This window comes from Melanerpes formicivorus, unplaced genomic scaffold (genome assembly GCF_026170545.1).
Source record: "Melanerpes formicivorus ecotype bairdi unplaced genomic scaffold, bMelFor1.0.p_v2 SCAF_54, whole genome shotgun sequence".
Taxonomy (NCBI): Eukaryota; Metazoa; Chordata; class Aves; order Piciformes; family Picidae; genus Melanerpes; species Melanerpes formicivorus.
This window is the reverse complement of record NW_027142406.1, coordinates 378,353-402,340: the sequence shown is the minus strand read 5'-3', so window position 1 is coordinate 402,340 and position 23,988 is coordinate 378,353. Positions and strand designations below refer to the sequence as shown.

General features: G+C 43.7%; 2 protein-coding genes across 3 annotated transcripts; one reads left to right on the top strand and one right to left on the bottom strand.

Moving 5' to 3' along the window:
* The first annotated feature begins 38 nt into the window (after window positions 1–38).
* RINT1 (RAD50 interactor 1) lies at window positions 39–14,469 on the top strand. The gene is made up of 14 exons (XM_068160884.1): window positions 39–128; window positions 508–700; window positions 898–1,139; window positions 1,292–1,465; window positions 1,543–1,692; window positions 2,834–2,990; window positions 4,750–4,860; window positions 5,006–5,231; window positions 5,845–5,982; window positions 6,822–7,021; window positions 8,067–8,281; window positions 8,918–9,098; window positions 9,189–9,307; window positions 13,971–14,469. The coding sequence occupies exons 1-14, from the start codon at window positions 121–123 to the stop codon at window positions 14,182–14,184; spliced, it is 2,328 nt and encodes a 775-aa protein (XP_068016985.1). The 5' UTR covers window positions 39–120; the 3' UTR covers window positions 14,185–14,469.
* Window positions 14,470–17,131: 2,662 nt separating this feature from the next.
* EFCAB10 (EF-hand calcium binding domain 10) lies at window positions 17,132–20,295 on the bottom strand. 2 transcript variants are annotated; one of them, XM_068160861.1, is made up of 4 exons: window positions 20,169–20,295; window positions 19,808–19,972; window positions 19,072–19,156; window positions 17,132–18,593 (listed from the first exon to the last, which is right to left on the bottom strand). In XM_068160861.1, the coding sequence occupies exons 1-4, from the start codon at window positions 20,266–20,268 to the stop codon at window positions 18,557–18,559; spliced, it is 387 nt and encodes a 128-aa protein (XP_068016962.1). In that variant the 5' UTR covers window positions 20,269–20,295; the 3' UTR covers window positions 17,132–18,556. The 2 variants fall into 2 exon arrangements, with proteins under 2 accessions (XP_068016962.1, XP_068016963.1); XM_068160862.1 differs by lacking the exon at window positions 17,132–18,593 and having other exon boundaries at window positions 19,071–19,202.
* Between the last annotated feature and the right edge of the window lie 3,693 nt (window positions 20,296–23,988).

Below are 23,988 nucleotides of genomic sequence, written 5' to 3'. Positions count from 1 at the left end.
TGTTTTCTTACAAGTGTTTCAGTGATGCTTCTACTTTACCAATCATTGCCAGACCTGAGTGGATACTTTGCCAGCGGCACATTGGTCATCGGCTGAGATCTCTGGAACATCCTAAACTATATGAAAAGGTAAACCAGAATGTTGTGTGCTATCTTGCTTTGTATATATAAAAACATTAAAAAACGTTTTTCCGGTATTTTTGAGTTTTCCATATTGCATAGATGTAAAATTTTTAATAACTTTAATAGCTCTGGTGGAGAAAGAAATTAAGAAGCGTATTTCCCTTGAGTAGTAATGTATGATAAGTGACCAGCTGCAAGTGTGAGCAGGCTTCTGTAATTTTTCAGCTAAGACTTATGCCAGTAAATTAAAGCAGTGTGCTCAGTGAATGTTTTATTTGGCGTTTCAAATTGAACTGCCTGGCTTTTGATGAAGTTTTGTGCGCTCAATAGATCAATAGTTGTTTGTGTTGACTTAGTGGTGGCTAATGAAAACTTGTCTGATCAGCACTGCAGAGAAAGAAAATATGGCAACCATTGCTGGTAGCAAGGAGGTCGCTAGAGATCTGGATCATTGTGATATCCCATACTATATTTCTGAGTTTGTGGAAAGAGAAGTTGGAAATGACTATGATTCTCTTAGGAAGCTAGACAGGCTTATTGATCAACTGTCTGAAAATAAGAAGCAGTTAGAAGAACAGGTAAGCATCTTTTTTTCTTTTTTCTCTTTTTTTATTTTTTCTCTTTTTTTTCTCTTTTTTCTTTTTTTTTTTCTTCTTTTGACTATGCTGTATGACTGAAGTATATTTAACTAAACTAAAGCAATGTATTAAGGTCTCAAAAAGTACTGTGCTATACAGTGCAGTGTTTTTATCTCTGACTTCTCTGTGACTTTTAGGTCCTTACAGTTTCATCAGAAGTCCCTAAAAGAATTCAGAATGCCTTAAAGAATGCTGAGGACTCTAAAAAGTCTTTGAATCAGCTTCTAGAAGATGAAACTCTTCTGTTTGAGTCAGTCAGTAGCCACTTACTGAAAGCTCAGCCGTGGATGGAGGATCTTGATGTACTGATTGGTCAAGTAGAAGAGATTGAACGACACCTGGCCTATCTGAAATGGATTTCACGAATAGAAGAGTTAAGGTAAAGATTCTGAGACTGGCAACCACGTGTCTCCCATCCTTAAATACTTAATCTATACGGAAGTCTTATCTTCATTTTTCAATATACAAATGATGTTTTTCTGTTAATTCTAATGCAGGGTTTTTTGCCTTGAATCTTCTTGTATTTTATAGTGATAGCATTCAGCAGTATCTGATGACAAACAATGTTCCAGAGGCAGCCAGTACTCTAGCGTTCATGGCAGAACTGGATATTAAACTTCAGGAGTCGTCTTGTTCTCATCTTCTTGCTTTTGTGAGATCCACTGTTAAATTCTGGCATAAAATTCTTAAGGATAAATTGTCTAGGTAAGGGATGTAGTGTCACTCCTTTGTCTTTGCGTTGTGCTGTAAGGTCATGTTACAGTGCTTGTTTTGCCTTGCAGTGACTTTGAAGAGGTACTAACCCAGCTTCACTGGCCCTTTGTGGGGCCACCGCAGTCTCAAGTGTTTGGCCTTGCTGCGCCAGCGAGTTCTCCAGATGTGTACAACAATTTGGAGATGTTGTTTTGTCAGCTTCTGAAATTGCAGATCTCGTATCCTTTTAACTAGTTGGGGTGTATTTTAGTAAGAAATAGGAATGTGAGAGATGCATATTCTCAAGGAGAATTATTTAAAGTTTTGATAATTTGAATTTTTATTGCTTTTGTATTAACATTACAATGTTGGGTGGTTTGGGGTTTTTTGTTGTTGTTTGTTTAGAAAATGCTCTGTGCCAAATTTTTAGGCAGTGGCAACATTATCATTCCAGTTCATCCAAGCTAGTGATCTCATGGTAGGTGCCAGCTTGCCAGCTCAGGTTTCATGAGGATCAGGGCTCATATAGTTCAGTAATATTACCCATGTTAATAAATGGTGATGTGTCTTTTATTTCACACAGCTAATGCTTTTCATTTCATTTCATAGTCTTACTTGAAGTCAGTTTTAATATTTTTACTGTGTCCTGTCCCAGAAGGAAAAGAGGGAAAGCTGAGGATACATTTCTCAGCAGGAGACTTTGCAAAAAACTGGGAGACTACAGCAGGATTTTCATTGTGTTGCAAGAGTAGTCTGCCTCTGAGGCTAATCAGAAGGCACTGCTGCTGATCCTGTTACTTTATTTTCCCCACTCCTAATTAAATGAAGCATAGATAGAACTCAACCAAGCAATTTATGCTAGATGTGGTGCCTTTGTTTTGGGATTTTTTTTAAATCATAAAAGGTCATTTTACTCAACTCTGAAATGGTAACGGCTTTAGTCTGGCAGACTGTGTCACTTAATCAGTTACTTGAAAAGGGGAAATTATGTATTTATTAGTCTCATAATTCTTCTTTTATCCTCCTTTAACAGATACAAGTAAGTCTGTCTCTTGGGACAGCCCCTGTGTTTGGTACTACTAATGGTGGGTTTCTGTGAGGAGTTTTTTAATTATACAGGTTTCCTAAATCAGACTGAATTAAGAGACTTGTTTTGGAATTGAAGAAATAATCCTTAGCAGCCCAAGTTGTATTAAATAGCAGATAAACTGAAATATTTTTGTATCCTTCATATTTGAAGAATACTATTGATTACATAATACTGCCTTCAATTAGTAAGAACTGAAGACCTCAAATGTTCATTTGTATAAACCTATTCCACTGAAATAATGATGCTGGGAGAATCCAACAGTTAAATTTATCCTTGACTGTGAAACTCAGAGATGAGCTGCTAACCAAACCTAAACAGTTGCCAGGAAAGTACTCTTTACCCCCATCACCACCCATTATCCTTCCAATACAGATCATGCTGAATCCTCTTCAGAAAAGATTCAAGTACCATTTCACTGGAAATAAACAAACCAATGTTTTAAACAAGGTGTGGGAGAAAGCAGCGTTCTCTCTTTTTCTTTCCACAATTGGTTCTTTAAACAACAGATAGATTGCCATATTTTAATTGTACAGCTCTCACGCTTTGCTTTGTGGGCTTTTGATTCTTCGAAACTGTGCAGTTCTTGTGCCTACTTAAGTGTGGACAGACATCAGGGTTGCTCTTGGAGGCCTCTCAGATACACAAGCATTTTCCATGGCCCAGGCAGTATTTTGCCTTTGCGTGGCTGCATTACTACAATCTTAGCTTGACTCCCATCATTGCAGAAGTTACAATTAACTACCTCTGCCTCCTTGGAAATGGTTTTGCACTCACTGTTCCTTATTACTCAGGCTCAAAGGCTGTACAATGCTGCAACTTGGATTTCTGGCATTGCATTTTGCTACTTTCATGAAACTGAAAATGTTGGATTCTGCTGTTAAAAGACATTTATGTAAGGCATTACATAATTAGTTTTCTGGGTTAAATTTTATCACTGACATACAAAGGAAACTGACTCTCTTGTATGAATTACCTGCAAAGACTGAGGATTTTTATCTGAGAATTATCATTGGAACAGGTTTCAATGTGTTGTTAATGCTACTCTAATTCATCTGGAGCTGTTCTCTACAAGTTTAGTTACGCAAGTCTGTGTACTTATGTTGACAGTCTTGTGTAAGTTTAAATATATTTGCAACCTTGATAGTTGCTACTACAGTGCTTTTAAAAACAATGTTACATACATTAGTGAGGAAGAGGTTTATTAGAACTGCATGAAGTGATACCGTGAGTGAGCGGAAAATTACATCCAAGACAATTTATGAACAGGTGAACAACTGTTCTTCTAAAAAAGCTTCTGAACAAGAGTTTACAGGCAGTTTCAGTCAGATCAGAAAGACAATCCAACAGGGCTGTGCTCAAATTAGGTGTGTTTGCTGCTGCTTCTTGTGTCATTTTTTGTTTGGTGGTGGTTGTTCTCTTCGCCCCCCCCCCAAAATAATAGCTTGGACTAAAGAAAATACTCTTCAAAAACATCAGCTTGGAAGGGATTATGAGTATTTCAGAGGACAAGCTTAGACATCACAATGATCTGGGGAAGCTGGGGAAGGAGGGAGTATTGAAAAAAAAATAAATAAAAAAAATTGAGTAGGCAAGTGAAAATGAACACAGAAAATGTGGAAAATGCAAGTGCAGTTCAAGAGAAGGTCCTTCAGCTGCTGGGAGTCATGAGGACAGGAACTGCTTTGGCTTGCTCTAACGCTAATTATTTACCCATATTATTTGGTCTGGAAAAAGGAAAAGCATAAAGGCATTAAAATGTGAAATGAGAATGTGATAGATTTCCTACTTCCAAGGGAAAGGTGAAGTGGTGGTTGGATACAGTGACAGAATCGAGTTTTTGGGAAGAATTTTTTTTTCCAGGAATGCATCCTTTTTGCTGTAGTAAGAAATAAAGACCTCATAGAAGAACAGGAGGAAGTATGTGAAACAGGAAAGAGGACCCTATGAGTGAGAAAGCAGTGAAGTAGGTAGAGATAATAAATGGAGGTTTTGCTTGAGCAGGAACAGATTAATTGGTGTATTAAACATAATGCTGCTTTTATGAAAATAAAACCCAGTAGGAGATAATTAAAGACTTGCATGATCTGAGACCCAGAGAAGGCGGGGAAGAGACTGGTATTTTCAGAAGTTTGACTTAAAATATTCGTATTACTTGAATAAATGTTGTTTGGTTGTGTTTAATAATTTGTTTTCTTTTTAAAATAAGCCTGAGTGGTATTTAACACAAGTACTCATGTGGATTGGAAATCATGCAAAGTTCCTTGATGACAAAATCCAGCCAATACTGAACAAGGCAGGATCTTCAGTGAATGCTGGGGTAAGGACTTTCATAGGTTTGTGAGTCAGCTTACCATAAATTTTTGTGTAAGCCCAGTTCCACTGATTTCACTTAAGTATGTGGTGAGACTTAAGTCACTGTATGTGTTTTGTGACAATTTTACTCACTTTTTTTCTTCCAAAAGCTTGAATTCTCTCGTGCTCTAGTAATGCTGATTTTGGAGAAGTTGGCTACTGATATTCCATGTCTGCTGTACGATGACGCACTCTTTTGTCACCTTGTGGATGAGGTACTTCTGTTTGAGAGAGAGTTATACAGCGTTCATGGTTATCTCAGCAGCTTTCCCAGTTGCATGCATATTCTGTCAGAAGAATCCTGCTTCCAAAGGTGGCTATCAGTGGAAAAAAAATGTAAGACTGTAGATTCTGTTATTTATATTGCACCGTTAGAAAGTATGTGTGTATTTAACAAAAATAGAATGGCCTTCTCAAATAGGATAAGTCACTTGGACAAGGCTACTGCATGAGATGTACATATTTTTATACTGTGATTATTTTGTCTAAAAATTGGTTAGGCTCTTGATAGTGTTTTTGTGGGTTTCAGGACTTTAGCCCCTTAAGCTGCAGAGAATCCAGTAGGGCTGTTTTTAAACAAATGTTACATTTACCTGTGTGCAGACAAGGATGGACTTCAAGTTGAAATAGGGGAAGGGTACTAACTTTTGAAAAATGAAAGGGAAATGTATTGGAAAGGAGCAAGCCAACTATTTAAAACTCCCCAAACCCCAGAAACAACCACCCCCCACACTCGACTCTGACATAGTTAATAGCATTGCAACTGCGATACATAGAAGCTGGGGTTGTATGAAGCCAGTTGTCAGTAGTTTTTGTAACCTGAAAATGTAAAATTGAATTTAATAGAGATAAGGCTTTTATGTTTGTATATTTTAGAGGAGGTTTTGCTAAGAAATTTTGTATTTATTATTAAAAACTTAAAAGAATTTACAAGTTTTGTGTGTTTCAGTTGCTCTACAGAAAATGGACTCTATGCTTTCATCGGAGGCTGCATGGATATCACAATACAAAGATATCACCGATGTAGATGAAATGAAAGTTCCAGACTGTGCTGAAACTTTTATGACTCTGTTGTTAGTTATAACAGGTAATCTATAATCATTGTTCTTGTTTTGAATGAATAGTAAAAAAGCACTTCAGGAAACTTCATGGAACACTGGAACAGGTTGCCCAGGGAGGTGGTTGAGGCCCCTTCCCGGGAGATACTCAGGGTAAGACTTGACGAGGCCCTGGGCAGCCTGCTGTAGTTGAGGATGTCCCTGCTGACTGCAGAGAGGTTGGACTGGATGACCTTTGGCAGTCCCTTTTGGCCTGGACCATTCTGTGATTCTATGAAACAGATTTCTTGACTAAAGAAATTGCAGCATTATTTGCTGAGTACTGCTGACAAAGTTGTGATGTTTGCAATGCAATAAAAGCTTTCCTACTCATTTTGTATTTTGGACACTAAGTGGAGCAGGAGTAATCTTTAGCTAGCGACTTCTTTACAAATTATTTAAAAAAACCCAACTTGATATTTGTAATATTAAAGTTTGCTCATACTTAAGAGCAATTACAATGCACTAATAGAAAAATGCTACCGTTCCTTTTAAATCTGTGACAACTCAGAATGGTTGCTTTGGTGGGACAGAGCATTAGGAGACAATTAGTAGGGGCCACACTGAACAGCGTGGTATAACTATGTACTGCTTCAAGTGTTAGAATACAAAATACTGGTGGAATCAGGAGGAGGAAGGACGTGGTTTCTTTACATGTTGCTTTTGCATTGAGTAGTTTCCCTGAAATTACTGAAATGTCAGCTGTTTTAAATACTATGTGATGTCCTCCTAGGTGTTGGGCTATATAAAAGATGATTGATGTTTCTTTTTTGAAGAGCTCTTATTCAGCATTGGAAAACCTAAAAGCCTTTTATGAATGTCTTTCCAGACAGGTATAAGAATCTTCCATCAGCTTCCAGAAGACTACAGTTCCTGGGTCTACAGAAGGAGTTAGTTGATGATTTCAGGATACGATTAACTCAAGTGATGAAGGAAGAGACTAGAGCTTCTTTAGGATTCCGATACTGTGCAATCCTTAATGCTGTTAACTACATAGCAACAGTGTTAGCAGACTGGGCTGACAATGTGGTAAGTGATTATACTTAAATAAAATTTTAAATAGACTTTGGGTATTTCTTTCATAACAAACACTTTCAACACCGTTTATCTAAGTGTATTCAGAAGAACTGATTAATGAAAGAAACCAGAACAAGATGTAAATTCAGACTGAGAAGAGATGCATAAATAAGGACAGGTTATTGTTTGAAATATAAGTTGCATTAATTGTAAACTCTCCATAGAAATGCAAAGAGAGCCTGGGGGGGAATGGAACAATCTGAACAGACAAAGCAATCTCCTTTGTATGCTTTGGATTGGGGAAAAAAAAATAAAAAGTAGTGAGCTGATTTTCGGAGATCTCTGAGCCAGTGTTAACAGCTTTGCTGTTGAATTGCATGTGGTTGCCTATGTATCAACCGTGGCAGGTTAGCTTAAAGTGGTTATTGGTACATAAGTCAAAACACCTGTTGCACGTAAAGTAATGGGTATCGTGTGCAAGATGAGCAGCCTGCAACTTCTTTTCATCTTCACAAGAAACTGGCGCTCTCAGCCTTCATGTTGTATAGTGTGGATAAGCATCTTGATCTGCTTGAAAGCAAAACCAAGTGGTAACCAGTGTCATATTAAACGTGATCCATTTTCTTGCTGTTGTCAGTCCAGCAGATTATTTGATTTAATGCATAATTATTTTGCAAACAAATGACAATTAAAGATTGTAGTTTACTTTTGTGAACATCAAAAAGATCAAAAGCAGGGTATTGGGTTTTTTTAAGTATTGTGCTGTCAATCTTAAATACCTTTTCGGTATTTCTTAAGGTCTCTTTCATTATCTATCTGCTCTTGATTCTGAGACCCATATCAGTTCCATTGCTAGGATTAAACTACTGTGGTTTGCTTTTTGCTAGATTAAGACCATGGGTAAAGATAAGAAAGTGGTTTTAAAATCTTAAAAGCTCAAGTTCATAAATATGCCAGGTGAGTGTTTTCTAGAACTGTGCCTATTAAAGGGCCAATGCAAAGTTCAAATGGTAAGCTTACTTTTTGAACTATTCATAGTCTGGTTTTGTTTCTCTAGTTCTTCTTGCAGCTACAGCAGGCTGAGCTGGAGGTTTGTGCAGAAAGTAATGCTGTCAGTAAACTGCAGCTAGGGCAGCTGGCTTCAATGGAGAGCTCTGTCTTTGATGAAATGATTCAGCTTCTGGAACGCCTGAAACATGACATGCTGTCTCGGCAAGTAGATCATGTCTTCAGAGAGGTCAAAGATGCAGCAAAGCTGTACAAAAAAGAGAGGTGATTGACAGTTTACTCTTTTCCCCTATTACAATATTATTTCATATTAAAAATATTGAGGTAAATATAGGGAAAATTATTTTCCTGAATAGGAATAGCAAAGGGTTGTAAGTTTTAGAAAACTCTTTTAATGTTTATTTAAGACTATCTCACTGCTACGTTTTCTAAAGCAGTTCCACAATCAGTGGGAGCATCATCTTGAAAACCCTAGGAAGAATTCTGGTTTTGACAAGAATTATTTTTCTGGAGTTAATATGATATGCCTGTAATGACTTGTTCTGTCTTTACAGTCTCACAGGGCTGCTTGAATGTTTGCTCCCCAGTAGAATTTCTGAAATGCTTCATGAAAGGAATACAACCACTTGATTTGAATTTTAATTTTTTTTAAGATTAGATGGGGTTCTCTGAATGACATGTTCATAAAGTTATACCTAAACTGAGTTTAGTATATAATGAAATCTGGATATAGCACTAGCCTGTGGTTGCTTTTAGATTTGAAATGGGAGGGGAGAACTCTGTCTGAACCATTGTAATTGGGTAAGGTTTGGGGTGGGTTTGTTTGCTTTTCTTAAAGGATAATTTTAGCTGCAGTTGTAATATGAATTACAATTACTTCAGTGTGATAATTTCTTTCAGGTGGTTATCTTTACCATCTCAAGCCGAGCAAGCAGTCATGTCTTTATCAAGCACAGCTTGCCCAATGTTATTGACCCTAAGAGACCGCTTGCTACAACTGGAACAGCAGCTCTGTCACTCGCTGTTCAAAGTTTTCTGGCAGATGCTTGCAGAGAAAGTGGACATATACATATATCAGGAAGTAGGTATCAGCCAGTTGTGCCCTATGGAATACAGTGTAGTAGGTGTCAGTTGTAGCTGCAACAGCAGATGTACCTCTTTGTGTTTGCAGATAATTATGGCAAATCATTTCAATGAAGGAGGAGCAGCACAACTCCAGTTTGACATGAGTCGAAATCTGTTCCCTTTATTTTCACACTACTGCAAGAGGCCAGAAAACTACTTCAAGCAGTAAGTAGTCAAATTTCTGATTTACCAGTGTTTCAGAAGTGATTGTTCAGTTGAATGTTTTACATATTGCCAGTGAGTTTTTCAGAGTTGGCTTTGATCGTATAAGGATCATTTATGCTTCCAGTGTTTACAAATAGGGAAGTTCTGTTTGTGCAGTTTTTACTTGCATAGCAACAAACTGTGGCATGTGTTCTGGAGTATTTTGTGTGGTCAGGATGTTCATATACATTAACTTAGGGAAGAAATACAAAGAGCACAGACTTCCAAAGCTGGGGACAAAAGAAGCTCCAAAGAGAAAAACCTACTGGACAGCAAGTTTGCCATGGGACAACAGTGTGCCCTTGTGGCCAAGAGAGCAAATGGTACCCTGGAGTGCATCACAAGCGTATCCAGCAGGGATGTTCTTCTCCCCCTCTACTCTGCCCTAGTGAGACCACACCTGGAATACTGTGTCCAGTTTTGAGCTGCCCAGTTCAACAGAGACAGGGACCTGCTGGAGAGAATCCAATAGAGAGCCCTGAGGACAATTAGGGTACTTAACCATCTCCTGTATGAAGAGAGACTGAGAGGCCTGGGGCTGTTTAGTCTGGAGACGACTGAGAGGGGATCTGATGGATGTGTATAATTATCTGAGGGGTGGGTGTCAAGTGGAGGGGAGAGGGACAAAGCTCTTTTTGATTGTGCACAATAAGAAGACAAGGAAGAACAGGTATCCCAGTATTACCAAGGTTGGAAGAGACCTCAAAGATCATCGAGTCCAACCTATCACCACAGATCTCATGACTAGATCATGGCACCAAGTGCCACATCCAATCCCCTCTTGAGCACCTTCAGGGACGGTGATTCCACCACCTCCCTGGGCAGCCCATTCCAATGACCAATGACTCAGTGAAGAACTTTCTCCTCACCTCCAGCCTAAACTTACCCTGGTGAAGCTTGACACTGTGTCCTCTTGTTCTGGTGCTGGTTGTTAGAGAGAAGAGACCATCCCCTTCCTGGCTACAACCACCCTTCAGGTAGTTGTAGAGAGCAATGAGGTCTCTCTGGACAGATGGGCAGTATCCAACGGCATGAGATTTAACACATCCAAGCGCCAGGTTCTGCACATTGGCCACAACAACCCCATGCAGTGCTACAGGCTGGGATCAGAGTGGCCAGGTGGAGAGGGACCTGGGGGTGCTGGTTGATAGTAGGCTGAACATGAGCCTGCAGTGTGCCCAGGCGGCCAGGAGGGCCAATGGCATCCTGGCCTGCATCAGGAACAGTGTGGCCAGCAGGAGCAGGGAGGTCATTCTGCCCCTGTACACTGCACTGGTTAGGCCACACCTTGAGTCCTGTGTCCAGTTCTGGGCCCCTCAGTTTAGGAAGGAGGTTGACTTGCTGGAACGAGTCTAGAGAAGGGCAACAGAGTTGGTGAGGGGTTTGGAACACAAGCACTGTGAGGGGAGACTGAGGGAGCTGGGGCTGCTTAGCCTGGAGAGAGGAGACTCAGGGGAGACCTTATTGCTCTCTACAACTACCTGAAGGGGGGCTGTAGACAGGCAGAGGTTGGTCTCTTCTCCCAGGCAGCCAGTACCAGAACAAGAGGACACAGTCTCAGGCTGTGCCAGGGGAGGTTTAGGCTGAAGGTTAGGAAGAAGTTCTATACAGAGAGAGTGATTGCCCATTGGAATGTGCTGCCCAAGGAGGTGGTGGAGTCACCATCACTGGAGGTGTTCAGGAGGAGACTTGACAGGGTGCTTGGTGCCATGGGTTAGTTGATTAGGTGGTGTTGGATGATAGGTTGGGCGCGATGATCTTGAAGGTCTCTTCCGACCTGGTTTATTCTAATTTGCCTGAGCCTCCTCCTCTCCAGGCTAAACAACCCCAGCTCCCTCAGCCTCTCCTCATAGGGCTTGTGCTCAAGGCCTCTCACCTGCCTTGTTGCCCTTCTCTGGACACATTCAATTGTCTTGATGTCCTTCTTAAACTGAGTGGCCCAGAACTGGACACAGTCCTCAAGGTGTGGCCCAACCAATGCAGAGTACAGGGGTACAATGACTTCCCTGCTCCTGCTGGCCACACTATTCCTAATGCAGGCCAGGATGCCCTTCTTGGGCACCTGGGCACACTGCAGGCTCGTGTTTAGGTAGCTGTCAATCAGCACCCCCAGGTCCCTCTCTGTTTGGCAGCTCTGCAGCCGCTCTGACCCCAGCCTGTAGCACTGCATGGGGTTGTTGTGGCCAATGTGCAGAACCTGGCACTTGGATGTGTTAAATCTCATGCCCTTGGATTCTGCCCATCTGTCCAGTTGAGGTCCCTCTGCAGAGCGTTCTGCCCTCTAACAGATCAACATCTGCTCCCAACTTAGTGTCATCTGCAGATTGGCTGATGACAGTCTCAATCCCCTCATTCAGATCATCAATGAAGATATTGAACAGGATGGGGCCCAGCACTGATCCCTGGGGGACGCCACTAGTGACTGGCTGCCAGCTGGCTGTGGCACCATTCACCACCACTCTCTGGGCTCAGCCCTCCAGCCAATTCCTAACCCAGCACAGAGTGTTGCTGTCTAAGCCATGAGCTGACTGCTTAGCCACCAGTTTGCTGTGGGGGACGGCGTCAAAGGCTTTGCTGAAGTCTCGATAGATTTCCTTACCCCACCCCCTTCAGACCTAGTTTAAAGCCCTCTTAATGAGCCCTGCCAACTCTAGTGCTAGGACTCTCTTGCCCTTTCCAGATAATTGCACCCCATCAGGATCCAGCAGGTCGGGTGCAGTAAAAGTTGCTCCATGATCAAAGAACCCAAAATTCTGCTGCTGGCACCATCCCTTGAGCCAATTGTTGATGGCATGGGTCCTCCTGTTCCTCTCAGTGTACTCCCCTGCCACTGAGGGAGCTGAGTAGAACACCACTTGAGCTTCTGCCCCATCAATCAATTGTCCAAGGGCCTTGAATTCTTTTTTAATTGCCCTGGTGCCCTTCTGTCAATTTCATCACTCCCAGCTTGTATTACCAGCAAAGGGTAATAGTCAGTGGGCTGGATTAGCCTGAACATAGAAAATTTAACCTCAACATGAGGAGAAACTTCTTTACAGTGGGGGTGACAGAGCACTGGAGCAGGCTGCCCAGAGAGGTTGTGCAGTCTTCTTCCCTGAACACATTCAAAACCCACCTGGATTCATTCCTGTGCAGACTACCCTAGGTGATCCTGCTTTGGCAGGGGGTCAGACTTGATGATCTCTGGAGGTCCCTTCCAGCCTCTAATGTACTGTGATGTAGATCAAACGTATTACATTTTCTTTGTTAGTTTAAACCAGTATTTTTTCTATGTTCCCACTTGTACAGCAGTCTAGTTGCTTTCATTGATGAGAAGCTGTCTTCATGGTTAGTATTTTGTAAGTAATCCAGTCTTCTAAAGAGTCTAGTGCTAAACTCTCAGGCTAATGAGGCATGAGTCTGAATGTTTTAATATGGAGCACGGCCTTCAAAGTGAAGGTATTTGCATTCTTAAATTGTTGTGTTTGTGTCATCTTCTGGTTTAACTTTTTTTTTTAACACATCACCATTATAAATGTAACTGACACATGCACATTATTGCCAGCATAAGAGGAAGCACACATAAAGCAACCATCATAAATGATGCATAATGGGTACCTGGCTATATGTAGACTAGAAACAATGTGACAAGTACAAGGTATCTGTTTCCTTCCTAATGATATTTATGAGGGAAAATATTCAGATTCTAGGAACTGTCTATTAAACTGCTCTTTAAATGTACTGTGTAAGAAGTTTGTAATTATCTTAGGGGAAAACGTAGTTAGGGAAGGCGAGATTCATAGAATGGCTTAGGTTGGAAGGAACCTTAAAGATCATCTAGTTCCAGAACCCCCCTGCCATGGGCAGGGTCACCTTCTGTTACACAGGTTGCTCAAGGTCTCATCCAACCTGGCCTTGAACAACTCCAGAGTGGGGGAATCCACAACCCTCACTGTAAAGAATTTCTAGTCTACATCTACCTTCCTCAAGCTTAAAGCTGTCCCCTCTCATCCTATCACTATGAGCCCTTGTAAAAAGTTCTTTCCTAGATTTCTTGTAGGTCCCCTTCAGGTACTGGAAGGCTGCTGTAAGGTCACCCTGGATCTTCTTTTCTCCAGACTAACAGTCCCAACTCTCACAGCCTGTCCCCATAGGGAAGGTTCTCCAGGTCTCTGACCATTGTTGTGGTTCTTCTCTGGATGTACTCCAGCAGTTCAATGCTGCGCTTATGCTGGGGCCACCAGAACTGGACACAGTACTCCGGGAGAGGTCTCGTAAGAGCAGGGGGGTTGAATCACTTCTCTTACCCTGCTGGTCACACTTCTTTTGATGCATAAAGTGGTAAATCCTATTCTGTCATTTTAATGCTAGTGGAAAAACTTGGGAAGTAAAAGCCATGCTGAACACTGGGAGCCAAAATACTGGTGTTTATGGAATACACATAATGGAAATGGCTTGGAGACTGAGACAAAGTATAATATCTGCCTTGATCTAGGCAATACCTTTCAGTTTAATACGTCTGATCGTTTTCAGAAGTCCGTGGAGACTTACTTTGTTTTTTGTTGTCAGTCACTGTTAGCAGAAAAAGAGAGAAGTGTATCTTATGGGTGCTTCTCACATTAATCTATGTAACTTTTTCCTCTAGCATAAAAGAAGCCTGCATCATCCTGAACCTGAATGTTGGCTCTGCATTGCTTCTCAAGGATGTACTACAGTCAGCTTCAGAAAATGAAACATCAAAGCTAAACCAGCCATCTGCAACAGCAGCATTAAATGAACTGGGAGTTTATAAATTAGCTCAAAAGGATGTTGAGATCCTTCTCAATTTGAGAGCTAGTTGGCCAAATACAGGGAAATAAAGACTTCTTCAGAAATGGTTAATAACTTCAGTCTAGATTACTTATATCAAACAGTAGCACTAAGCCTGGATTGTTTATACAATACTTTGTGAGTGGTCTAATTTTATGTCTTCTTGTATACAGATTTTAAAATAACTCAAAATACTATTGCCTGTGCTGATCTCATTTCCCATGCCATTGCATTCAGAAGCTAAATCAGTCTTCAGCTCCAGTGAACAATGGTGCATGCTGCACAAGGAATAAAGAGCACTTACAGTGTAAATACACCTGTGTACAATATGGACACCTACTCTTTGTGCACTGGTCCACCTTCACTTAAACAGATACTATACATCTATACATCCCAGCTGATAGGTGTTACATTAACAGGTATGGGGCAATGGAGATTGAGGGTGAGGTGATCCTGCTGCTGGAGGTTTTCCCTGAGGGTAAACAGCTTAAGGTTAAGCAGCCTTCCCCTGGCATCAGGACCTGCTCCCTCATAAAAAAGAGGAGGATAATTGTTATTGGTGATTCCCTCCTGAGGGGAACAGAGGGCCCCATCTGTCAGCCAGACCCATCTCATAGGGAACTTTGTTGTCTCCCAGGAGCCCAAGTTAGAGATGTTACTAGAAGGCTGCGTAGCCTGGTGCAGCCCTCTGACTACTCTCCCTTACCAGTTATGCAGTTAGGGAATGATGATGTTGCAACCAGAACTCCCAGGGCTATCAAAAATGACTTCAGGGCCCTGGGAGACCTGGTTGAGGAGGCAGGTGCACAAAGAATTTTTCATCAATACCCTTAGCTGCAGGAGGGAATACAAGAAGGAACAGGTCAGCAGCTATAGTCAACAAGTGGCTTAGAGGCCAGGTCAGCTGGCAACAGATGGAGTACATCTGTCCCAGAGGAGGGGAAAGGTCACAGTATATGAGAATGGCCTGTCCCCCAAAGGTAAAAAGATTCTGGGAAGGGAATTGGCAGGTCTCATTGACAGGGCTTTAAACTAGTTTCAGAGGGGGAAGGGGCTGAAACTAGTTCTCTCAGGCAGGAGTCTGGGGGTGATAAGATAGAGTCAGAGGTGAAACCAGAAGCCTAGGTGCAGTGCATGTACACTAATGCACAAAGCATGGGTAACAAGCGAGGAGCTGGAAGCCTTGCTGCAGCAGGAAAGTTATGATGTAGTTGCCAGCACAGAGACATGGTGGGATGACTCACATGACTGGAGTGCTGCAGTCAATGGCTACAGGCTCTTCAGGAGAGAGAGGCAAGGAAGAAGGGGTGGAGGGGTGGCCATGTACATCAGGGAGGCACTAGATGCCATTGAGATGGAGATTAGGGACGACTGGTTTGAGTGCTTGTGGGTAAGAATTAGAGGGAAGACCTGGTTGGAGTCTGTTATAGACCACCCAACCAGAAGGAAGATGTTGACGAAGCATTCTATAGGCAGCTGAGGGCTGTCTCAGGATCGCCTGACCTCGTTCTCATGGGCGGCTTCAACCTGCCTGACAGCTGCTGGGATTTCAACACAGCAGAGGGGAGACAGTCTAGGAAGTTCTTAGAGTGCATGGAGGACAGCTTCTTATCCCAGGTGCTGCGTGAGCCTACCATGGGTAAGGCTATGCTTGACCTCCTCTTCACCAACAGGGAAGGGCTGGTGGCTGATGTGGTGGTTGGAGGGTGTTTGGGGTCCAGTGACCACGAGATAATTGAATTTTCAGTTTTCAGTCAAGCTAAGAGGGGCAGCAAGAAGACCTCCACTCTGGACTGCTGGAGGGCAGACTTCAGGTTACTCAAGGAACTAACTCAGAGGGTTCCTTGGGATAAAGCCCTTAAAAATAAAGGGGTCCAGGAGAGCTGGACCTGTTTCAAGGAAGGCGCAGGAACAGGCTGTGCCAATGTGCCGGAAGATGAGCCGCTGGGGCAGACGGTCAGCCTGGATGGGTAATTGACGAGAACGGAGACAGGGACGACAGCACTCAATATGAGTGATAGTAATCATCCAACTTTATTGTTCCACACTTCATTATTTATAGTCTTATGCATAGTTAATTCTATTCTAATTTAACACATACTATTGGTTTCTCTCTAAAAGGTTACATTGTTTTCACTACTCTGTGGATTTTTTCTACTCAGTCTAATTGCTCTTTTTCCCAGATCAGCCACTTGGATCCCCACAAATCCATGGGACCAGATGGGATCCATCCTAGGGTGCTGAGAGAGCTGTCAGAGGAGCTGGCCAAGCCACTCTCCATCATTTATCAGCAGTCCTGGCTCACTGGAGAGGTCCCAGAAGACTGGAAGCTGGCCAACGTTGTGCCCATCCTCAAGAAGGGCTGGTCGGATGAGCCAGGGAATTATAGGCCTGCCAGCCTGACCTCAGTGCCAGGCAAGATTATGGAACAGGTCATCCTGAGTGCAATCACACAGCACTTACAGGATGGCCAAGGGATCAGGCCCAGCCAGCATGGATTTAGGAAGGGCAGGTCCTGCCTGACCAACCTGATCTCCTTCTATGATCAGGTGACTCGCCTGGTGGATGTGGGGCAGGCTGTGGATGTAGTCTACCTGGACTTCAGCAAGGCCTTTGACACTGTCCCCCATAGCAAACTCCTGGCCAAGCTGTCAGCCTGAGCTGTCAGGCTGAGCCCGGAGAGTGGTGGTGAATGGTGCCACATCCAGCTGGCAGCCAGGCACCAGTGGTGTGCCCCAAGGATCAGTGCTGGGCCCTGTGCTCTTTAACATCTTTTTTGATGATCTGGATGAGGGCATTGAGTCCATCATCAGTAAATTTGCTGATGACACCAAGCTGGGGGCAGGAGTTGATCTGCTGGAGGGTAGAGAGGCTCTGCAGAGGGACCTCGACAGGCTGCACAGATGGGCAGAGTCCAACAGCATGAGATTTAACACATCCAAGTGCCGGGTTCTGCACATTGGCCACAACAACCCCATGCAGAGCTACAGGCTGGGGTCAGAGTGGCTGGAGAGTGGCCAGGTAGGGAGGGACCTGGGGGTACTGGTCAATGGTAGCCTGAACATGAGCCTGCAGTGTGCCCAGGCGGCCAGGAGGGCCAATGGCATCCTGGCCTGCATCAGGAACAGTGTGGCCAGCAGGAGCAGGGAGGTCATTCTGCCCCTGTACACTGCACTGGTTAGGCCACACCTTGAGTCCTGTGTCCAGTTCTGGGCCCCTCAGTTTAGGAAAGATGTTGACTTGCTGGAGTGTGTCCAGAGGAGGGCAACAAAGGTGGTGAGGGGTTTGGAACACAAGCCCTATGAGGAGAGGCTGAGGGAGCTGGGGTTGCTTAGCCTGGAGAGGAGGAGACTCAGGGGTGACCTTATCACTCTCTACAACTACCTGAAGGGAGGTTGTAGACAGGCAGAGGATGGTCTCTTCTCCCAGGCAGCCAGTACCAGAACAAGAGGACACAGTCTCAGGCTGCGCCAGGGGAGGTTTAGGTTGGATGTTAGGAAGAAGTTCTACACAGAGAGTGATTGCCCATGGGAATGGGCTGCCCGGGGAGGTGGTGGAGTCACCATAATTGGAGGTGTTCAGGAGGAGACTTGATGGGGTGCTTGGTGCCATGGGTTAGTTGTTTAGGTGGGTTGGATTGGTTGATGGGTTGGACGTGATGATCTTGAAGGTCTCTTCCAACCTGGTTTGTTTTGTTCCTATCCTATCCTATCCTATCCTATCCTATCCTATCCTATCCTATCCTATCCTATCCTATCCTATCCTATCCTATCCTATCCTATCCTATCCTAAATTGTGTATGAACAGAACATGGAAGGAATGTGGCACTTTTGTCCTTTATTCATACAAATCTTTACAATTCTTTGCTTTACCAGAGTCTCTTTTTTTAAAAAAAATTCTTCCCTTAAAAGTTTGCATAAATACTATGTTGAAAGTTTGAAAATAGCATCTTCTTGCGAAGTGCTCCTTTCTTCATCTAGGGCTGTACTGAAATTTGGTGAAGTGTGTCTTTCCTTTGAAAAAAAACACACAAAACCCCAAACCAACAAACCAACACCTCACAAGCCCCAAAACTGACTTAGAAACAAAATCACTCTTACTTTTATTCAATGGTAATGAACCAACAACTAACAACCTGTTACTGTGAGTTACAAACTGAAGAAGGAAACTCCCACACCACACTCGTTTTGTTGTTTAAAAGAAATCTCTACTTCTTGGCGTTTAACCACCTAATTCAAGAAGAAGTACTTTTGTTAATACAAAGATTGCCCTCCTGTGCCTGTCCTTTTCAGCCAATTAAAGAAGGGGGAAATGATGGGGGAAAAAAGAGAATGCTATTTAGTCACTTATCCACAGCTGATGAAGCAGAAGCATCATTTAGGCAGATGCTTATTTTTAATATCTGTAAGAGACATCATCAAACTAACACGCAGCCCAGCTCTTCAGCATCTTTTTCTTCCTATAATAGAAAAAAATGTAGTTAGATAATGAGGATAATTAGTTTGTTGCCATTCAGAGATTGCACGTTACCAAAAAATTGTCCCCCAGAACTGTACTTTGGCCATAAGAAATTATCCTGAGTTTGTTTCACCTACAGTTGTGCTGCTACTTCTGGCAACGATGATGACACCATTTCACATTTCTAGATCAGTATTTGAACCCCTGGGCTACCCAATAACTATCTCTCTGACCTGAAAGGCAAGTAATGTGAGCCCTTTAGATCCTGGAACTGAGGTGGTGGAGGAAAATGCCAAGTTTGATTCAGGTTACAGAAGCTAAGAAATGCTGGGCCAGTAACTGACCATTTAAAAACATTGCCACACAAAATAAATGGGTTAACCTTAACCCAGCAAGTTTTGTAATCTAAAAGGAAATCTCAGTAAAGTATCTCTTCTGTGCATGCCCCCACCCAAAAAAATACTTTGAATTAAACTTACACTTCTTCCTTGAATATATCCAGTGTGATATTCATATCATCTTCAAACTGTACATCTTCAGTGCTCAGTCCCAAAGTTTTAAGAGCTGAAGTGAAGGAAAGAGTATTTCCTATGCAAGTCTTGCAAAGATTCTGATGAACAGAAAATTCTCATTAACAGAATCACAGAGTTGATAAGAATTTTCCTCGTTAGCTGAAATGCTGGAATGCAGGGAGGGGAAGAGGGGTTGGCAGACAGCCTTTGCATAGATAAGGAGTAACAGGATTTGTCAGTGATTCACTTCTGTTAGTCTTGGACAAGATGATCTTTTGTATAAGATAAAGGACACCTGCATGATATGTATACTTCTGCTCTTTTTAGCTAGATAAGCTTTGTATAGATAGGAAGCATCTGGACCTCTGTCATTATAGACAGATAACTTTTTGTATAAAAGTTTGCCCAAAACTCTCTGAAGACACACAGGTCTTTTGAAATGATTCTACCTGTGTCAGGCGCCAGAATAGAAGCATGATACAAAAACCTTACTGAGTGTCTTGTGTGTCTTTCTCTAAGTCAGTTCAATCAAAATCTTAAAGCAGCCTAGAGAAAAGATAAAGTATGTACCTCTTTTAACTTTCCAAGCTGCGTAGTGGCAGAGGTGTGGATAATTTGAAAGCATATAGATGGGTAGCTTTGCAACTCTTTCAATAATTCTGTGCAAAACCAGCCCGTGAGCTGCCGGTCAGGAGAGACACACCTTCTCTGTACTGCGCTGCCGTGATGTGGCCTTGGCCTGCAACTTCCAGCAAGCTGAACATGGCCTCCAGGTTGCCTTCGTCCATCAGGCAAGGGTACTCGCTGTCGTCTCGTTTCCCAGCCTTCACCCTTTCCAGCACCTGGATCAGGAACTCGCGGGGGCTTTCTGCAACGAAGTAAAATTGCCCAAAGCTGAGGGACAATTCGCTAGCGACCGAAGGCCACGCGATCCCATCTTCTGCCCCCCGCCATCCCGCGGGAAGGCGGCTCTGCGGCTGCCGGGGCTGACGCGGGAACCCGCCCCAACTGCCCTCCCCAACTGCCCTCCCCCGCCCTGGGGCGGCTGCGGAGCGGCCGCGCACCGGGTCGGCGGTAGAGCAGCAGCGCGCCGAGGCGCCGCATCAGCTCGGGGAGCCGGTGGCGCCGCAGGTAGTCGCCGCCCTGCTGCTCGCGACCCGCCATCCCGCGTTGCTGGGAGACGGCACGCGCGCCCCCGCCCCGCGAGACGCGGCGTGAAGGGAGGCCGGCGGCACCGCCCTCCGGGAGCAGGGCGGAGAGCGGCCGCGGGCCGGAGCCGCGCAGGCGCGGCGAAGGCCTCAGAGAAGACAGCGCAAGGACAAGAATGTGAGGGCTCGGCGGCAGGGAAAGCAGACGCTCGGCAGAGCGGGCGGGGTGCGCCTTGGCTCGGCTAAGGGCGTCACAGCGGAACTGACTGGAGTGGGAAAGAAGCTGTAAGGATTAGCGAGGCAAACCCGCGCCTCGCAGGGCTGCGCAATGCCAAACCAACCCTCAGCACTCTTCCTGCCCGCCTCTGCCTGAGGGGGCTTGGGATACCGCCACCCAGACGTGTACGGGGTGGGTTCAGTCTGTACTGGGAAGTGGCCAGGGGATCGAGGCAGGGGAAATAGATGACCGAGGTGTTACAGAGTGCACAGCCACTGCTTCAGTGGGTACAAAGTGGGAAGCAAAAACATCATTTGCCTAGATGTCACATTAGCGCTAGAACAGAAACTCCTCACACCCAGCTAAGTTACTTGTTTGTATCACAGCTGCATTAATTCATGGGGAGAGCAAATTACATGCTTTGGGCTTTAACATTTCACAGAATCACAGAAGCATGTTGGAAAAGACCCTCAGGATCACCAAGTCTAACCAACAACCCTGCTCTGCAAGGTTCACCCCTAAACAATATCCCCAAGCACCACATCTGAACCACCTTCACGCACATCCAGGGTTGGTGACTCAACCATCTCTCCGGGCAGCACATTCCAATGCCTGACCACTCTTTCAGTGAAAAATTTTTTCCTAATGTCCAGTCTAAACCTACCCAGCCACAGCTTGAGGCTGTTCCCTCTTGTTCTGTCACCTGTGAGAAGAGACCAGCACCAGCCTCTCCACAATGACCTCTCTGGTACATAGCAATGAGCTCTCCCCTCAGCCTTCTCTTTTTGAAACTAACCACCTCCAGCTCCTGCAGTCTCTCTTCATCAGATTTATTCTCTGGACCCTTCCCAAGCAATGTTGCCCTGCTCCACACTCCACTCCTGCACCTCCACATCCCTCTGGTATTGAAGTGCTCAAAAGTGGCACAAGGGGACAATCACCTCCTTACTCCTGCTGAACACAGCAATTCTAATCCAAGCCAGGATGCTGTTGGCTTTCTTTGGCCCATGTCCTTTGTCACTAGGTGTCATATCATTCCTCCCCCTTCCCTCCCATGTGGTGATGCCCATGTTTTATGTTGCCTTCCTTTCACGTTAATATACAGAAAGTGTTTTTCACATCTGTTGTTAATTCCACGTCTAGCTCAACTTTGACTTTCTCAGTTCAGCATGCCTAGGCAGTATTTCTATATTCTTCCAAGGTAGCCCATCCCCTGCTTCCACAGTCTGTATATTTGCCTTTTGGGTTTGATTTCAGTCAGGAGCTCCCCATTCAGCTCTGCAGGCCTTCTCCCACGTGTGCCCAACTTCTGCATAGCAGAATGGTCTGTTGTGCTTCAGCTAACTCTGCTGGGCCCTTCAGGGCAGTCCTCTGTGGGATTCTGCCAATAAAATGTCTGCAGGAGACAAAGTCTGCTCTCCTGAATTCTATGGCTGTAATTTATCTTCCTCACTTCTCTCAGAATCTTAATCTCTGCCATCCCATAGTAAGTGCTGTCACCAATGTCAATGTTCCCCACCAGCCCTTCCTTATGTGTAAGAAGCATGTCTAGCACAGCATGTTGAGCACTTCTGTCAAGAAATTGTCCTTGATGTATAGAAGTAGCCTCCATCATGCTGCCATCCCAGTCCCCTCCACCAGAACAAGAGCCTGCCGTTGTAAGGCTAAGCTGTGCATGTTGTTGCTTCTCTCTTTTTTATTTTGTTTTTTTATGTCAACTGCAAAATAAAAACTAAATCTGTCACAAAAAATCATACACTGGAAAAAATTAAATATCAGGAATCAGAAAAATACTTCCAGTTACTCTTTCTGGCTCAAGAATAAGTAAAAATAGGTCACAAAAATGGCTAGTTTAGTATCAGGAGACTGTCCTAAGTGCCTGAAACCCCAAGAAACTGACTTCCTAGAATGGGGGTGAGACCCTTGCTGAAGGCAAAAGGAAAAATGTTACTTAGCATGAGCTTTCATTCTTTCAGATCTACAGTACATTTGTCCATTTTAGTGTGGCTCTGAGCCCATACCTCTTAAGACCACAGCTGCTTTTATTTTAGCAGTAGTTGTAGCGCAAGTCCAGACTGCACAAGTTGGTGGAGATCAGAGATCCATCTCAGTGACCTGTGTTTCTCTGACCACCTCACAGTCCAAGAAGACATTCTAAGCAACAGGAAGGCTGGACATGCAGTTTGGAAGCAAAAGGAAGTTTCAATTATGCACCTCCAATTACTTACGTTACTGCACAGTAACTTCTGTCTTTTTCTGCATTTGACTGTAAGTCCACATTTCTTCTCATGGTAGTCATTCCAGACAGTGCCCTGTACAAGCACAGTTACCAGTAAGAGATCTTGGAGTACTTCAGTGTCAGCATTGCTCTACCAAGTCAAACAGTTCTGATGCATCAACCTTTGATGAAAGTGAGTTATCAATGTAAGTGGTTTCCCAGAGGTGTCACAACAGTCATACTCTTCATATAAGCTGCAATACTGCACATACTGTAATAGAGAAAGTGCTGATTACTGAGGATAGAAAATAATGTCATTAACTCTGCTGCACAGCTCACCATCCTTACTGTAAAGATGTTCATTATTCCTCAAAAGAAAGTAACTTTCTTGGAGAACATGTTAAATGCTTGGTCCTGTGAAAATAAAAATACAAGACTTTAAAAGAGTGGACAACAGTTTCTCTACCTCATTCTATGCTGCCTTAGAAACAAAGCAGGTAAATTGATTCAACGGAAACCGGGGTGCATCTCAGGGAAACATCTGGAAAAAAAAATCTGCTGAAAAATCTGTCTAGGAAAGACACAGTAGAGTGTGAAAGGCCAGTGATAAGATGTTGGGCATCACCATCTCTGAGAAGAATTCTAAGCTACCAAAAAACCTGAGGAATGAATCGCAAAGACCAAGCGCTGAATGCTTCATGTGCTATTATCAAAATACCCTAAGGCTGCTCTAGGGAGTTTTCCTGAGGAAATGACCCTTCGAGTCCTTGAGAGAGGAGTTAGATAATCATCACTGCTTTCTTCACATTTGGATCACAAGACAAGAGCATCCTGCTCAACGCAGGGTCACTGCTGAGGCTGGACTCAAACTGCTATCCAGTTTGCATTTGAAAACCTCAGAAGCTGAGTACTTTGTTCTAACACCTGACTGTCTATGTAGAAGGAAGGTTATCCCCTGTATCCAGGCTGAACCTCCCTTTTAAGTCCATTGCTTCTCACCCTCCTACCATCAATCACTGCAGAGCCTGGTTCTGAGATCCCAGTGACTTCTTCATAGGTACTGGCAGGCTGCTGTTATGTCCCCTTAAATCAGGGGAGAATTAAGCCAAGAGATAGACTCAGAGGGTCATTACACTGCTCACCGACTTGATTTGTGCTTGTATTTCTATATCTTTTCCCTTTTTCTTTCTTGTCAGCCTCATAAGGGATTTTGAAGGCCAGACTGGGCCCCAATGCCCTGGACAAAAATTCAAGATGAAGGCTTCACTGACATATCTTTCAGGCTTCACCAGCATTTGACT

What these genes read in the sequence shown, in the direction of transcription:
- RINT1 (XM_068160884.1), top strand. An exon ending in TCACGAATAGAAGAGTTAAG is followed by an intron (nt 1,140 to 1,291) that starts GTAAAGATTCTG and finishes TGTATTTTATAG; the next exon opens with TGATAGCATTCAGCAGTATC. An exon ending in AAACCAATGTTTTAAACAAG is followed by an intron (nt 2,991 to 4,749) that starts GTGTGGGAGAAA and finishes TTTTAAAATAAG; the next exon opens with CCTGAGTGGTATTTAACACA.
- EFCAB10 (XM_068160861.1), bottom strand. Translation starts at nt 20,268, where the DNA reads ATGGCGGGTCGCGAGCAGCAGGGCGGCGACTACCTGCGGCGCCACCGG. An exon ending in GCTGCTCTACCGCCGACCCG is followed by an intron (nt 19,973 to 20,168) that starts GTGCGCGGCCGC and finishes ACTTCGTTGCAG; the next exon opens with AAAGCCCCCGCGAGTTCCTG. An exon ending in GATATATTCAAGGAAGAAGT is followed by an intron (nt 18,594 to 19,071) that starts GTAAGTTTAATT and finishes TTTCTATTATAG; the next exon opens with GAAGAAAAAGATGCTGAAGA.